Source organism: Colobus angolensis, unplaced genomic scaffold, assembly GCF_000951035.1.
Source record: "Colobus angolensis palliatus isolate OR3802 unplaced genomic scaffold, Cang.pa_1.0 Scaffold34, whole genome shotgun sequence".
In the NCBI taxonomy this organism is placed as follows: domain Eukaryota; kingdom Metazoa; phylum Chordata; class Mammalia; order Primates; family Cercopithecidae; genus Colobus; species Colobus angolensis.
This window is the reverse complement of record NW_012116710.1, coordinates 1,321,339-1,338,771: the sequence shown is the minus strand read 5'-3', so window position 1 is coordinate 1,338,771 and position 17,433 is coordinate 1,321,339. Positions and strand designations below refer to the sequence as shown.

The 17,433-nt window shown below is 47.5% G+C and overlaps 1 protein-coding gene across 3 annotated transcripts in view; it reads left to right on the top strand.

Moving 5' to 3' along the window:
- The window catches only part of SEC13 (SEC13 homolog (S. cerevisiae)), a 20,315-nt gene extending 3,086 nt beyond the window's left edge, over positions 1 to 17,229 (top strand). For all 3 annotated transcript variants that reach the window (XM_011952292.1, XM_011952291.1, XM_011952290.1), the window contains 7 exons: positions 2,623 to 2,738; positions 5,313 to 5,464; positions 5,957 to 6,090; positions 12,463 to 12,596; positions 13,003 to 13,126; positions 13,988 to 14,134; positions 16,778 to 17,229. In XM_011952292.1, the coding sequence (XP_011807682.1) occupies positions 2,623 to 2,738; positions 5,313 to 5,464; positions 5,957 to 6,090; positions 12,463 to 12,596; positions 13,003 to 13,126; positions 13,988 to 14,134; positions 16,778 to 16,891 (921 nt within the window). In that variant the 3' untranslated portion in view covers positions 16,892 to 17,229. The remainder of the gene's footprint in view (positions 1 to 2,622; positions 2,739 to 5,312; positions 5,465 to 5,956; positions 6,091 to 12,462; positions 12,597 to 13,002; positions 13,127 to 13,987; positions 14,135 to 16,777) is intronic.
- The last annotated feature ends 204 nt before the right edge of the window (positions 17,230 to 17,433 follow it).

Genomic DNA, 17,433 nt, shown 5'->3' with positions numbered 1-17,433 from the left:
TTAATATCACCCTCCCTGAAGGGCTGTGGACATGGGCATTTTTGTGGGAGGGAAGCAATTTGGGTTTTTCATTACCCCTTTCTGTTGATCATTCGTGGATCCAGGGTGGCTTTGCAGTGGTTGCCCATCAGCCTGTAATCTCGGGGTATGGCTAGGCTCCTCAGCAGTGCCCTCTGAGTTGTTAGGACTGTGGCAGTCTGGTCACTCTCTGCTGGGAGGAACCTGGGAATAGTTTGCAGTTCTAGGCTGTCAGTGTTCCAGCCAACACAGTAACCTGCTCTCGGATGAAGGCTGAGTGGGTGCAGAGGTTTGACAATAGTCTTCCCACCTGTCTTCCTCCTGCTGTCACTTCTTAGCCCCACTGGAAAGGTGAGTGAAAGGAAGAGAGTGTAGAAAGATGACTCAATACAGAGGCAGAAGGTGGCCACAGTGAAAGCCCCAGGCAGAGCCCAGTCAAACCACCAAGACAATAGGCCAAGCACGGCCCTTTGAACCAGAAGTCGTACTCGGCATTTCCTGAGAGGTAAACACAGGGACACAGGGCTCAGTATAAGATGACAGGGCTGTAGGAGAAGGTCCAGAGGTTAAAGTCTACAGCAGGAAAAACACAGACTCTCCTTCATTCAGGGCCAAGCAGCCTTTGAGCAAGACCCCAGACAGCTGACTGACAGTGTTTCATGTCAGGGTTCTTGCTCTCACAACCTGTCCACTAACAGTTGCTTTTGGGTTTCTGAGAGGTTGTCTGGTCCCAGAGTTGTATATTTCTCTGGATTCAGTCATGAGTGGTCTAGCTGTGAGACCACGCCTCCTTGGAGATAGCATGGCATCATGGGCAGGAAGACCCAATCTGAGACTCCTAGCCAGTATCTTAACTTTTCTGAGCTAGCCTCAATTTACTTATGGGAAAAATAATAGATATGCTATCTACTTGTATGAGTTTGGTTTGAGAACTAGATGAGGCAAAGTAGTAATGATAAACATTTGCATGTTCACTGAGTATCAGGCCCCATGCTAAGTAGTTTTCTTTTCTTTCTTTTTTTTTTTTTTGAAACAAGAGTTTCACTCTTGTTGCCCAGGCTGGCGTGCAGTGGCGCAATCTCAGCTCACCGCAACCTCCGCCTCCCGGGTTCAAGCAATTCTTCTGCCTCAGACTCCTGAGTAGCTGGGATTATAGGCATGTGCCACCACACCCAGCTAATTTTGTATTTTTAGTAGAGACAGGGTTTCTCCATGTTGGTCAGGCTGGTCTCGAACTCCCAACCTCAGGTGATCCACCCACCTCAGCTTCCCAAAGTGCTGGGATTACAGGCGTGAGCCACCACGCCCAGCTGTACTTTTCAGTCAATATCTTGTTTAACTTCATAACACGTCTCAAGCACCCTTGAGACAGATGCTATCATTAAAGATACCTAATTTAAAGATAAGGGAACTAAGGCCCATAGGATGTTGGTAAATAATAAAGATAAGGAAACTGAAGCTCAAGGAGATGAAGTATTTTCAGAGTTTGCACAGCAGGTAAACTAAGGAGATAGGATTTAGATCTGGAAGGTACTGTGTCCTGCCTCCTTCCACTGAGAAGCATGAGAAGTGCTTCAGAAAACCCCTGTACTGCCTGCCTTCCAAGAAACCCAAGGCCTGGTACAGTGGAGGGAGTTCCCAAAGAAAAATCAGGTTGTGTTCCTCGTGTAGGGAGGTGAGAATTTCCATCTGAGGCAGACAGAATGAGTGCCTTTGAATGGGCATAATTGCCCTTGGTGGCCGTGGGAGTGCAGCTGATAGTCCCGAAACTCCCAGGGTGGACAGCTGGAGAAAGTGACATCCACTGGAATAGGCAGGGCTAGCAAGCAGGAGGGACCAGGGTGTTCAGTGGGGCGGGAGGCATGGTGCCTCAGAGACCATCATCCCGTGGACAAGGATCTACAGGCAGGGGCCAGGCCTAGTTCTGCATGCTCAGTCGGCATCAAGGAATTCGGTTCACAAGTGGTGACAGCAGCGACACTTAAGGCATTGTGTTCCTTGGGTGGAAAGTCTGGGAAGCTCTGGGCACACCACTAGGGAAAAGGTCCACAGAGGATCCAGGGCCAGGGCTGGAAGAAAGAGCCCAAATATCTGAATGGAACCCTGTGTCCAGGCCAGAGCTGCATCACAGAGGACCTGGCTGGGGACTCCAGGCAGTCAGAGGCCCACTCCTTTGGCCTGTTCCCATGCGTTAGCATCAGGTGCTGGGGCTGAGCTGAATGCAGGGGTATTCCCCTTTAGCCCACAGAGCCTAAGAACAGAGTAGGGCCTGAGAGGGTGGAGGAAGAAGAAGGCAGCTAGGCCAACTTTTTTTCTCCCATACCCACCGTGCGGAACATGAATGGAAGGGCCCTTCCCTGAGGTATGTAAAGGGTCCGTGACACCAGCTGGGTGTGGCTTGCTTTTCCCTTTCAGAGAGACACTGCCCATTGGTGAAGTGAGAATGTCCACATGCTAGCTTCCTGCCTGAGGGTGATGATACTTTGAGATTAGATTGATTTCAGGGAGATTCTGGTCTGAACTAGACTCTGTGTGGTGACAGCCCTCACCATACCTGCCCACCCACCCAGCCTGCAGGCCTCCCGAGCTGTCCTCCCTTTGCAGCACGACGCCCAGATGGACTACTACGGCACCCGCCTGGCAACCTGCTCATCAGACAGGTCCGTCAAAATCTTTGATGTGCGCAATGGAGGGCAGATCCTTATCGCCGACCTCAGGGGGTAAGTGCTGGCAAGCCCAGGGAAGGGCTGCAGGAATGGTGTGGGTTCTCAGGCCCTGCTTCAAGCATGGGAGCCCAGATTCAGAGCAACCCCAAAGTGCATTTAGCAGAGAGGACGCTGGGATCCCAGCCAGCCTGGCTGTCCTCAGCAGATGTCCCCAGGGATGATGCTGTTAAGGGCACAGGTGGATGCAGGTGTGAGTCTCAGCTCTGCCACTTTATATGTACCCATTAGAAGACCTTGGGCAAATGAGTCAGTTTCTGTCTCAGAGCCTTCATCTGCTCATCCTCAAAATTGGGCCAGTGCTACCTCCTGTCCAGCTAGTGCATGCAAGGCCCTGACGCAGGGCCCAGCACACAGTAAGTCTTTAGTGCAGGCAGCTACTGCTACTTTTAAAAGTGGTAAACAGGACCATTTCATGCAAGTTTAGCCAGTATGACCTAAAGCGTCACAAAAGCATCGCCGTAAGAATAAGGTAAGAATGCTGTCATTTTATAAATCCCATTGTTCTGCCTGTTTGCCCGTGGCAGGTGTTCAGTGATTATTTACAAATGTTTGGCCTGCCCTGCTCCCTACTGAGATCTTGAGGAAATTCTGGCTCATTTTTATGGCCACATCTCTACTGCTTTCCCTCAGCTCACTGCCTTTCACGTATTTGTGGGTTTTTCTGGGTGCTATGGATCTCCAAGGGTTCTGTGAGTAGAACTCAGAGGTTGATGAATTGGGACAGGGGAAAAAAAAATGCATTTTCAGTGACTGATATTTAGCATTTCTTTCAATTATGGATGTAGGCCAGAAACTTCAGTAGTATTTGTAGTGCCTGTCACTTTGTCACCAGTAGAAGTCACAGATATTGTTATCACACATCACAGTTACTTAGCTACCTCAGAATATCACTTACGCTCATCACGACTTTGAAATTACAGTGGTTATTAGACCTGCCACTAGAGTTTGTTGCTTAAAGTGTTAACAAAGATGTACATGCATCACTATCTCATAAATTGCTTTATAATATTTTGATAACAGGCTGGGCGAGGTGGCTCACTCCTGTAATCCTAACACTTTGGGAGGCCGAGGTGGGAGGATGGCCTGAGCCCAGGAGTTTGAGGCTGCAGTGAGCCATGATGGTGCCACTGCACTGCAGCCTGGGTGACAGGGTGAAACCCTTCTCAAAAAAAAAAAAAGTTGATTAGTGTATAATTTATAATTGAATTTTCTTTATAAGCCTAGTTCTGTGTGTTTTGTGCATTATTCTGATGAGGGTCCATAACCTTCCACAGAATGCACAGGCAAGATGAAGAGCCATGACAGGTAGGTGTTCAGCACATGTTTAACTGAATTAAAAAGCAGTTTTTAAACTAAGTCAGTGTCCATTTGGGGAAGTGGGCCTAGAAGTTCCCATCTGTCTGAGTGTCAAATGATCAAGTGACTGAGGAGCCAAATCGGGCTTCTCTATGCAGCAGCCCCTGGGCAGGCAGAGAGCTGCCACAGTGCAGCTTGTTGGCCAAGGCAGTTATGTTTGCTGTGGCTCTGTCCTTTCTGCTGTTTTTCTTACATTCAAAGGATGTGAAATATTGGAGGGAGAAAAAAAATTCCCACCCCGTTCTTTTTTGCCTTAGTAAAAATTGTGCTAGTTGTTGGAAGTTTGAGTCTACGCACAGTTTCATTAGCAGCACCTTTGTAGGGACTGGGAATGTCCTGTTGTCCCAGCCAGAGGGAGGAGGAGACTTGAGTGTGTGCAGCCCACAGTGAAGGAATAAACCAGGAGCAGCACTAATAGCTAATGGGTGTTGAGTGGCTTTTTTCTTTCCTTCTACCAAGCATTGTTCCAAACTTGATGAAAGAATTCTTACTGATTTCTCCATTTTCAGGTAAAGAGACAAAAATATCCTTGCCTAAAGTCAAGAGCTAGTGAATGGGGGAATGGGCCTGGTCTCCTAACCACTAACTCTACCATGCTACTCTACCTCTTGAGTGCTAAGGTGCAAACTCTTCCCTGGGCAGAGAAATGGTCCCCATACAAAGCCTGGCACAGAGCATTTGCTCAGATAGTACGTGTTATCAGGTAAATGGATAAAGATCAGAAGAGAAGGGAAAGACATGCCTTTTGAACAAATTAAAAGAGTAGTGGAAAATACCAAAATGAAACCGATAATGCCTCCTCAGGAAGCTGACCGTCAGGAAGGATGAATAGCATGTGAGTCTACAAATATTTCCTGAGCACTTGTGGCTGGAAACCCTGGACCAATTAATGACTATGCTGTAGACAGTACATATAGACAGTGCTGGCTGCAGTCTGGACAAGTGAGGTTCCTGCCTGGCTGGGACAGGAAGGCTGACCCAGAGGCTCAACTCTCTCTCAAAGGCTCTGTGACCTTAGGTTGCTTAACCTCTTAGGACCTCAGGCTCCTCACTGTCCACTGAGCACTCCTGTTGAAATGGCATTGTGTAGCTCTCCCTTTGAAGTTCTGAAGCAGTTCTGCCCTGATACATTGTCTCAGGGAGTCATTTAGTTCTGTCCAAAGCAGTGCCTGCAGAGCCCTGTGGGTTCCTCTGGCGTCTCTCACTTTGCAGCCATGAGGGTCCTGTGTGGCAGGTGGCCTGGGCTCACCCCATGTACGGCAACATCCTGGCGTCCTGCTCCTATGACCGGAAGGTCATCATCTGGAGAGAGGAAAATGGCACCTGGGAGAAGAGCCACGAGCACGCAGGACACGACTCCTCAGGTACACTGAGCATGGCAGCAGAGCGGGTGAGGGCACCACTGGGTAAAAAAGGAAGACTCTGTCCCGGCTGGAGCCCTGGCTCCCTGCCCCTCCTGGTACCTCTTGTCTGTCCTCTGTCCCTTGAGCTTTGGTTGGCTTTTCTGCTAGTCTGTCTGCAGCTGAGTAAGGTCCTAAGACCTAAAGCCAGTCCAAAACAAATAAGAAAAGACAAGTGAGTTTCTCTTCAGGATTATTCATTTTAAGCACTACCCTTCATTCTCAGATTGTTGTCCTACCCAGTTTTTCGTTAGACAGACTGTAGGTTATGAAATCATGGTATTAGTAGGTGATAGGGTTTTTTTCAGTGTCCTCAGTTGACCAAATTACGGCTTCCCCCAGTGACTCCTACAGTTGTTTGTTGTGGAAATTGAATAAAACAGTAAATCTGTGGAAGGCGGGACCTGGGGCCGCGGTCTCCCTGCTTTGCTCACTGCACTCTCCCTCTTCCTACAGTGAACTCGGTGTGCTGGGCCCCCCATGACTATGGCCTGATCCTGGCCTGTGGGAGCTCAGATGGGGCCATCTCCCTGCTGACGTACACCGGGGAAGGCCAATGGGAAGTAAAGAAGATCAACAATGCTCACACCGTGAGTCCAGCCCCTGCCTTTCCTGCAGTGAGAGTGCTTGCCTTGCCCTGTGTCTGCAGGCTCCCTAGAAGGTGGTAGGGGAGGGTCCCTGCTGTGCAGTGGGCCGGGGAGGGGTCAGCTGACCAGACATGAATGCTATAGCGCAGCTTTGGGCCTCTTTGCTCTGAAACCAGACCAGGCTGCACCGGCCTCTTTCAGCCCAGGCAGGACCTGGCACTGCTTCCTTGTTGTGTGCTCCCAAGCAGGGGAGGGCTGGGCACCAGGAAGGTGCAGCAGCAGCCTGCTCACTGCCACCTTAGCTATGGCTGCGTCCAGGTGACATGCCCTGCAGTAGTCATTGGGACCCTGTAGAATGGAGTGGTGTTATTAAAATTTTTAAAAAGTATGTGAGCTATGCATACATTTAAGAAATATTAATATAAACAAGGTCATTCTTTACCCAACTTTTGATGAATTAGTGAGTGACAGCGGTCGTGATGTTGGTGGTTCAATCAAGGAATAAATGTTTGCAAAGCGAACATCAGTGTCCTACCTCCTACCACCGCACAGTTCAAAAACCAACAGTAACCAGTGTGGGGGCTCATATGACTAATGCCACATCATTTGCTGTCATGCATCTGTATGATTATTGGATATTTTATGAGTTTTCTACAATAATTTGTATTTATTCTTTTTCTAATCTCATTCCAGTTCAGGGTCACAGGTGGCTGGAGCCTGTCCTGGCAGCTTAGGGCATGAGGCAAAAGCCAGCCCTGGACAGGATACCCTTCCACCAGCAGAGCACTCACACGCGCCCCCACACTCACACTGGGACAATGCACGCCCACCAGTGAAGCGAACATGTACATCTTTAGGGTGTGAAAGGAAACCAGAGGACCAGGAGAGAGCCCACGCAGACACAGGGAACGCACAGACTCCACACAGGCAGGGCCCCCGCTGGGAGTTGTTTTTTTTTTTTTTATCTTGTCAACATTATAATGAAATGAAATTGAGGATCAGTTGTACGTAGAATCAGACAATCTGTGGCCTTTTGTGGCTGGCTTCTCCTACTTAGCATAATGAGTTCAAGTTTCATCCATATCATAGCGTGTATCAGCACTCTATTCCTTTTTATGGCTGGATAATACTCCATTGTGAATGTAGACATTTTGTATATCCATTCATCAGATGATTGATGTTCTTGGCCTTATGAACAATGCTGCTATGAACATTTGCAGATAAGTTTTTGCATGAACATAGGTTTTTAATTCTCTTGGGTCTATACCTGATTTGAAATTGCTGAGTCATATGGTAATTCTCTGTTTAACTTTTTGAGGAACTGCTAAACTGTTTTGCAAAGTAACTGTACCCTTTTACAGTCCCATGAGCAGTGTGTGAGGATTCTACTTTCTCCACATCCTCACTAACATATGTCTGTCATTTTGATTACAGCTGTCCTAGTGAATGTGAGGTGGTATCTTACTGTGATTTTTTGGGTTTGTTTTGTTTTTTTGAGACGGAGTCTTGCTCTGTCACCCAGGCTGGAGTGCAGTGGCATGATCTCAGCTCACTGCAATCCCCGCCTCCCAGGTTCAAGCAGTTCTCACACCTCAGCCTCTTGAGCAGCTGGAACTACAGGCACACGCCACAACACCCAGCTGATTTTTGTATTTTTAGTAGAGACAGGGTTTCACCATGTTGCCCAGGTTGGTCTCAAACTCCTGGCCTCAAGTGATCCGCCTGCCTAAGTCTCCCAAAGTGCTGGGATTACAGGTGTGAGCCACCGCACCCAGCCCTTACTGTGATTTTTATTTGCATTTCGCTAATCAAAAATGATGGTGAGCATCTTTTGGGGGCTTATTGGCCATTCGTGTATCTTTGGAGAAATGACTGGGAGGGGTTTGCACTCTAACACCGAGTGAATGCACGTGGCCCACAGTAAGAAAGGCTGAAGGGGCGGGAAGAAATCTGAGCTCTGTGATCCTTCAGAGCAAGCCTCCGGGACAGGCCCCCTCAGGAAGAGGCACTGCTGGAAATGAAATCACAGTTGAGCTGGACAGGGACACAGGAAAGGAAGGATGAGATGTAGACCAACATGGGGAAGAGAAACAAAGACAGGAACTCCTGAAAGCCATCTCCCACATTTTTTAACACTACACAGAAACGAGGGAGAGTTCTGAGCTTAGACTTTCCTGAGCCTTTCTTATCAGGAAAACTCATCTCACCTAAAAATAACAGAAAAGTCTTTGAAGTGAAATTGCTTACAAAGTTATTATATAAGAAACAAGAATATGCAAAATACCCTCCCTGTGGACAGTGAGAGTACGTTAGAAAGATACGCCCACAGAACAGAGCCAAGCTGCAACCCACTATTTCAAATCAAGCCAGGTGACATTCTAACAATACAAAGCATGACAGAATAGTGTAAATCAACATTGTAAAAATCAGAAATAAGGCGACAGAACTCGGGAAAGAATTAGAAAAAAATCATTTCAGAAGTGAAGACTAAGTTAGATGAAATGCAAGTGTCGATAAACACAGCAGATCCTGCTTAAAAAGGATAAACAGTTTGAAAAAGGAAACATTTCAAGAGCAAAAAAGTGAAGAGGTAAAAAGGTTTTGAGCAAAAGTAAAGACAGGCAGAAAGGTCAAACATATGAATACCAGGAGTCCCTGGAAAGGAAAACAGAACAAATACCAAGAAGTAATCCAGAAAACTTTCTTAAAATTAAAAAACGAAGATTTGAAACTTGAGATTGAGAGATCATACCCTACACTTAACAATATCAGCCAGGTGCAGTGGCTCAGCCTGTAATCCCAGCACTTTGGGAGGCTGAGGCAGGCGGATCGCCTGAGGTCAGGAGTTCAAAACCAGCCTGACCAACATGGCAAAACCCCGTCTCTACTAAAAATACAAAAATTAGCCGGACGTGGTGGTGTACACCTGTAATCCCAGCTACTTGGAAGGCTGAGGCAAGAGAATTGCTTGAACCTGGGAGGCAGAGGTTGCAGTGAGCCGAGATCACGCCATTACACTCCAACCTGGGCGATAGAGCAAGACTCTGTCTCAAAAAAACAAAACAAAAAAACAAGGCCAGGCGAGCTGGTTCAGCCTGTAATCCTAGCACTTTGGGAGATCGAGGTGGGAAGATTGTTTGAGGCCAGGAGTTCGAGAACAACCTGGCCAACATAGACCCTGTCTCTAAAAAAAAAAAAAAATCAACCCAGCATCACCAACAAAAAGATATAATTCTAGTAAAATTATTAGACTTTAAATTTTGGGGGGGGTTCTAGAGAAAAGGAACCTTGTGACTTAAAGAGGAAAGGCAATTAGGTTATTGTCAGACTTTTCAATAGTAAGGATTGGTGCCAAAGAAAAAAGAATAACATGTTTAAAATACTCAAGGAAAGACAGTATGGGCCAGGGATTTATAATCAGGAAAATTTACTTTCAGGTTCACACAAAGGCTTATACACAAAAGTTTATAGCAGCTTTACTAGCCAAAAACTGCAAATAGTCCACATGTCCATCAACAGGTAAATGATAAGTTGTGATATATCCATACTTTGGAAATACTGCCAGCATTAAAAAGAAATGACTTAACACAATAAGATGATGAATAAATTTCAAAATAATTACGCTGAGTGAAAAAAAGAAAAAAAAGGACACACTGTGATTCCACTGCTGTAATATCTAGGAAGTGCAGCTGAGCAGGCCCATGGTCACCAAGATTGGGGGCTGCAGGATGGGGAGATGGATTACCAGGGGATCGAGGAAACTTTCTGGAATGATGGGCATGTTCCTTATCTTGACTGAGGTGATGTGATGATCCTACAGGGTATATTTTTGTCAAAATTCACCAAATCATGCTCTTGATACGCAGTTTATGTCAATTATACCATATCAAAGCTGTTTTTAAAATTAGCTTTCTAGTGTAAAGAATATGAACTATTATCAATATGCAAGAATTCAGGGACTACTCTGGAGGCGGAGCTTGCAGTGAGCCAAGATCGCGCCACTGCACTCCAGCCTGGGCCACAGAGCGAGACTCCGTCTCAAAAAAAAAAAAAAAATTCAGGGACTACTGTTTCTAGGAGCCCTTCCTGAGGAATCTACTCAGAGGATACATATCACACAACAAAAATGACTACAAAGACTTCAGCATAAATACATAGAACTAAGACTAAAGGAGGGTTAAAAGGCTGGGCCCACGGCGGACACGGTGGCTCACACCTGTAATCCCAGCACTTAGGGAGGCTGAGGCAGGTGGATCACCTGAGGTCAGGAGTTCGAGACCAGCCTGGCCAACGTGGCGGAATCCCGTGATGTGGTTTGGCTGTGTCCCCACCCAGATCTCATCTTGAATGCCCACGTGTTACAGGGGGTACCTGGTGGGAGGTGGTTGAGTCATAGGAGGAGGTCTTTCCCATGCTGTTCTGTTCTCTTGATAGTGAATAAGTCTCACAAGATCGGGTTCTATGAGGAGGAGTTCGCCTGCACAGGCGCTCTCCCTTTTTGCTGCCATCCATGTGAGATGTGACTTGCTCCTCCTTGCCTTCTGCCATGATGGTAAGACCTCCCCAGCTATGTGGAACTGTGAGTCCATTAAACCTCTCTTTTTTTTGTAAACTACCCAGTGTCAGGTATGTCTTTATCAGCGGTGTGAAAATGGACTAATACACCCCGTCTCTACTAAAAATACAAAAATTAGCCAGGCGTAGTGGCACACACCTGCAATCCCAGCTACGCAGGAGGCTGAGGTAGAAGAATCACTTGAACCTGGGAGGTGGAGGTTGCAGTGAGCCAAGATCGCGCCTCTGCACTCCATCCTGGGTGACAGAGCCAGGCTCCATCTCAAAAAAAAAGAAAAAAAAAGGCAGTGGCTCACACCTATAATCCCATTAATTTGGGAGTCCGAGGTGGGAGGATCGCTTGCACCTAGGAAGTTTGAGGCTGCAGTGAACCATGATCATACCAACCTGCCCTTCAGCCTGGGTGACAGTGAGACCCTGTCTCAATAAAAAAAAAAAAAAAAAAAAAAGTTTTTGTTAATAATAAATAAAGAGGAGAATCAGTCATCTTTGGAAAGTGACAGAACCAGTTCAGAAAGAATCAAGCGTTTATCCAGGCTTTCCTTTCTGACCTTGTATTAGTCTGTTTTCACGCTGCTGGCAAAGACATACCTGAGACCGGGCAATTTCCAAAGGAAAGAGGATGGAGAACTCAGTTCCACGTGGCTGGGAAAGCCTCACAATCATGGCAGAAGGCAAGGAGGAGCAAGTCACGTCTTACATGGATGGCAGCAGGCAAAAGAGAGAGCTTGTGCAGAAAAACTCCCATTTTTAAAATCGTCAGATCTAATGAGACTTATTCACTATCATGAGAACAGCATGGGAAAGACTTGCCCCCCTGATTCAGTTACCTCCTACTGGGTCCCTCCCACAACACGTGGGAATTCAAGATGAGATTTGAGTAGGGACACAGCCAAACCGTATCAGACCTCTACCCCTGGGTAATCGAATAGTTAATGAGAAGTACCCCTATCTGGAGCATTCCATGGAATAAATGACAAAGAAAGGATAGAATTAGAGTATCACCATTTTGCAAGCCCCAGTGAATTAAGAGAAGCCTGAGTTATTGACAGCTGTTAATATAAGAGACAAGCCTAACGTGCCTCCTGATGAGAGAACACACCAGCTCTAGTCTTGGCCAAAGGGATCACACCTGAGTCTGTCCAGTCTTGGCTCCAGCTGACAGTTTTCAGGAATTCAGAGGAACATATTGAACTGCGTATAAAGCAACAAAACCCAGACCGAGAGACTAGACTCTCTTCAGCAGAAAAATTGTAAGGAAAAAAATCAGAGGAGGAATCTGCAAAGTAGGAGATGTAAAAAAAAAAATCCAAAAAAATGTTTAATGGATAAGACTGTAGTGGCAAGGGATGCACATTTGGGTGATAAAACGGGGGGAAATTGGGTTAGAAGTCAGGCCAGTGGTTACTTATAGAGGGAGCTGTGATTAGGAAGGGCATAATGACAGGGCTTTTCAGGCAGGTGGCAGAATTTTTGTTTCTTGATCTATTTATAATAAAAGATTTTTCAAAAAAAAAAAAAACTCCAATGTACCATTCTTTCATGTGTTTAAAAAATGTCCTGTTTCTTAAATTTGTGGGAGTTCTTAATTTCTACTTTTAGTGCACACTGCAGAAAAATGCACACACAGTTGGGATCCTTGAGGGAGAATTCTGAGCAGTGGACCACATGATGAGTGCTTCATGTCAGCCTTCACACAGTCCAGTCCTGAGAAGCGGAGGAGAGAGGGACAGCAGGCTTGGGTCTGCGAAAGCAGTGTTCTCTTGCAAGGCAGAGTCACCATGTGTTCCATCTTTACAGATTGGCTGCAATGCTGTCAGCTGGGCCCCTGCTGTTGTACCTGGAAGCCTCATAGACCAGCCTTCGGGGCAGAAACCCAATTACATCAAGAGGTTTGCATCGGGTGGCTGTGACAACCTTATCAAGCTGTGGAAGTAAGTAGGGATATGTGGCCTTCTCTTTGAGGGGACATTTCTACCCTTTACCCTACTCACCATGACTCAGCCACACTCACAAGAAACAAAGTCACCTTTCTCCCTCCTGTCAGTAAAATACTGTTTTCAATCTGTCGAGGATATCCTTGAAAAACAACACAACACCTCTTCACCTAATTCCCAACTGTTGGAGCTGACTCTTTGGCTGTGGAAGCAGAGCATTTCCTGGAGGGTTTTTTTTACAGCTGGGGTGAAGGGAGTAAAATGCCACAAACTCCATGAATGAAAGAAGAAAGATGGAATCGCTTCTCCACCCCAGGCAGAGCCTGTCGTAGGGGAGGAGTTGAGGTGTGGGAAAGGCCCCCAGGCAGCTCCCTGCTGATTCTCTTTCTGTCCCCCCTGTTAGGGAGGAGGAGGACGGCCAGTGGAAGGAGGAGCAGAAGCTAGAAGCGCACAGTGACTGGGTTCGAGATGTGGCCTGGGCCCCCTCCATCGGCCTGCCCACCAGCACCATCGCCAGCTGCTCCCAGGTCAGCCCAGGGCCGTGAGAGCATCTCTTGTCATTTGGTCTCAAGTCAGGCCCATCAGCTGTTAGTCTCCTTAGCGGAAAGTCCTCTGTGAAGGTAAAGGGAGAGCAACAGGCACCTTTGGCCCAGAGCACAGGGAGTCAGGTCATCGTGTGGGGAACTCTTGGTTAGAAGCCACAAGTGTTCTGCCTCCGCTGAGATGAGACAGCTACAACAGAACCAGCACCAAGAAGGAGGTGGATTCGGGATGCATTTTCCCTCCTGACCCTTGTGAGACTGGGGAGCCAGGGTGCCCAGGTGCAGTCCGAGTGTTCCCAAGCAACAATGGGGCGGGATGGGAAGGGATGGGAATTCTAGGCTCAGCTACCGAGCCACCTTTCCCAGACAGCAAGGACTGCCAAGGGCGAGCCTTCAGTTATATGCCACCACCCTAGAGGGAGCCAGCCAGGCCTTTCACATCCTAGGAACCTGTTTGGTTCTAAATTTGAGATTTTTGTGCTTTTTTTACTTGTGCCTTCTCATTCTCAGAGCTTGGTTTTTGGAGAGCTCTGCCCATTCATTCAGTTGAGAAGGTATAGACAGACAGTGGAAGTCACTTGGCAGGCATCAGGAAAACCCCAGAGAAAATCTGAGTTAGCAACGCAGAGTCCACCTCCGAAACCCGGATGAGAAAAGGAATCCGGGACACTCTTGACCAGTGTGAAGAGACAGAAGCAAAGCTGTGGATGCCCCAGAGGTCCTTGGCTCCCCTTTGAATCCCCCACCCTGTGCCTGCAGAGAGGTGCCGCGTGGCTCTAGATTGGGAGGACATCACAAACGCAGAGTTTCGTCCCCAACTCCTGACTCTATCCTGTTTCTTCCTAGGACGGTCGTGTGTTCATTTGGACCTGTGATGATGCCTCAGGCAACACGTGGTCCCCTAAATTGTTGCACAAGTTCAATGATGTGGTGTGGCATGTGAGCTGGTCCATCACAGCCAACATCCTGGCTGTCTCCGGTGGAGACAATAAGGTACATACCCATTCCCCACAGCTTGGTGGACATGGCCTGTTGGTCTTCACCCCGCCCACTAGAGAGCGCACTTGACATTCCCACCTGACTGCAGGCTGGGAAGGAGCCTTAGCCAGGGCTGTGTGCTGAGTGTGCCTCTTAGTTACATCATTAATGTCACAGCCCCTGAGGTAGTATTAATATGTCCCCCTTTCACAGATGAGGAAAGAAGCTGACAGAGGCAATTTGACTTGCACGGGGGTCCCAAAACTGAGGTAGCAGAGCAGTCAGGCTCATCACCCTGCTAACCATTTGGTCACCTCATGGTGATGTTCAATTAGCTGTGCCAAAAAAGTAAGTGTATGAGAACCCATAAACAAAAGCGAGGAGATTGGGGATATTTTTTTGTCCCTAACACCTAAAAGGCTTTTTAAAAATCTGTAGGGTTTATGAATACTTGTGATGCTGGTAAGAGTCAGGAACACAGTGGGTGCATTGAAAGAGTTTGTGTTTTGCAGCTAAAAAGAGTTCTGGAGACCAGTTGCACAGGGATGCAAATGTACATCACACAACTGGACTGTGCAGTTAAAAATGGCCAAGATCATTTTATGTTACATGTATTTTACAATTAGAAGGAAAAACTACCCCCAGAAAGGAAGCAGTAACAAGCCACGGCCATCTGCCTCGCTGAATTCCCCTGTAAGACAGAGGATCTCTAACTCCATAGGGTCAGTTCCACATGGAGTGGCTGTGCTGCGTTTTCAGGCACCTCTGCTCTGGTCTGAAGTGCGAGTTGGTCTGGATCCTGCCAGCCCTTGCTGCTTCTCTCCCTTGCCTGTGTTGGTCTTTTACTGTTTCCCAGTGGCCACTCTGGCTCCATGTCTTACCTTTCATTTGTGTGGCTCACAGCACAACCAACACAGGCAAGGCAGAGAAGCAGCTGATCTCCAGAACTCTTTTCAACTGCAAAATTGAAACTCCGTACCCATTAAATAACTCCCTTCCCCACTGCCCGCCCCCGCAGCCACCCTTCTCCTTTCTGTCTGTGTGAATGTGACTGCTCTAGGGAACTACCTAAGTGGGATCATACAGTATTTGTCCTTTTGTGACTGGGTTATGTCACTTAGCAGTATGCCTTTAAGGTTCCTCCATGCTGTATGTAGCATGTGTCAGAATTCCTTCCTTTGTAAAGCTAAGTAGTGTTGCATTGTTTGGACAGCCCACACCCCATTTCTACACTCATTCCTCCACCAGCGGGCGCTGGGCTGCTGCCACCTCATGGCTATTGCGAATAGTGTGGCTGTGAACATGGGCGTGCAGATCTGAGAGCCTCTGCAGGCAGCTTTTCTGACCGAGGGTCCCTTTCATCTACAGTGGTCCCAGAAAGATCTAGTAGGCCCCCTCTCAAAGCCATATTTCTAGTGAGTGCCAGAGTCAGGACTACAACCCAGGTTTGATGGCACTCAGGACAGACCAAGGGACCAGATTGCCTCAAGCAGGCCCACAGTGATTTTTACAAGGCTGTAAGCAAGTGCCTGGCTATACATGCAATGTTTTGGGGTCCCCGTCACTATGCATTTAGGCTTCTTGCTTTTTCCTTCTTTATAAGCCTGTTTCCTTTTGCTGTCTTCCATAGCACCCTGAGCTAAAGGACTTAAATGTTTTCAGTCCCAGAGCTTTCTGCAGTGTGTTGGGTGAATAAAGTTTGTCCCTGAAGCAAGAGTTCTTAAAATCAAAATCATTTTCATTTTTAATCAGACTAATATATGTACATAGCTTTAGATGGTTTTTGTTTTGAGATCGAGTCTCACTCTGTCATCCAGGCTGGAGTGCAGTGGCAGTCTTGGCTCACTGCAACCTCCGTCTCCTGGGTTCAGGCGATTCTCCTGCCTCAGCCTCCCCACTGGGAGATTACAGGTGCCTGCCGCCACGGCTGGCTAGTTTTTTTGTGTGTATTTTTAGTAGAGACGGGCTTTCACCATGTTGGCCAGGCTGGTCTCGAACTCCTGGCTTCAGGTGATTCACCCATCTCAGCCTCCCAAACTGCTGGGAGCCACCACGCCCGGCCTAGATTGATTTTTTTTTTTAAGCAGCCTCCTAATTTTCACTCTCCAGGGGCAAACCTTTTCAGCTCTTAGCTATTTCTTACACAGTTTACTTCAGTGTAGAAACAGCATACTGATCTGTTACCTTCCTCTACCACAGTAGTTTTCAAACTGCAGTGTTGTTAAACCTGTTAAAACAGATTGCCAGCCCCCCTCCCCCCCGCGGAGCTTCTTCATCAGTTGTTCCAGGCCCCAAGAATCTGCAGTTGTAGCAAGTTCCCAGGTGACCGATGCTCTGGTCTGGGGACCACACTTCGCAAACCCTGCTCCCTGCCACCCCATATCCTCTCACTCACTGTAGCTCTGTCACAAGTTTGGCGAAAACAATATCCTGTGTTGACATCATCATCCACAGCTGCTGTTATTGTTACTCCTTTTTTTCTGTGAGTTTTTATTCCTGGACTCTCATTTTGGTGGGATTTCAGTGGAGGAGGAACATGCTCTGTTCATACACAAGCCTCTGGGCAGTGGTTCTTGATGGGGATGAGGCTCATATTTAGGGGACAGCGGAGGGAAGGCCTCAGACCCATGGTAATCTGTGCCCTGACTTGACTTGCAGGTGACCCTGTGGAAGGAGTCGGTTGACGGGCAGTGGGTGTGCATCAGTGATGTCAACAAGGGCCAGGGCTCCGTGTCAGCGTCAGTCACAGAGGGCCAGCAGAACGAGCAGTGACAAGACAGGTGGGGCCTGGCTCCCCACCCGCCAGCTCCAGGACTGCCCCTTCCTGGGCCAACTGACCAAACAACTGGGAAGAGCCCCCAACTCCAACAGGATTGTTTTCCCAGGAGGAGTTACAGATGCAGCCACAGATTGATCATCTGCCTTAATGATCGGAGATGCTTTGTCATCTGCTGTCCAGCTAAAAGCGCTCGTGTTATGAGGAAGAAACTACAAATGAAGTTCAAATCTATTTTAAACTATTTTGGGCCATTTTTATGTACCTTTGGGTTCAGGCATTATTTGGAGGGTTTTGTTTCCAAAATAACTAAATAAAGTCACATTGCTTATAATGCCTGCTGCGTTTTCCTAACCACCCCCCCACCCCCACCCGCTCAGTTTGACTCTTGTCGGTCCACGCACTAGAACAACGTTCACAAAGGCCATGGCTGTGATGGCCTGGCGGAACCCCACCCACAAAGGTGGCTTGTCACTGCATGAGCATCTCTTTGATTCAGTTTATACTGAAAGCACCATACAGAGCACTGGACTCAGCC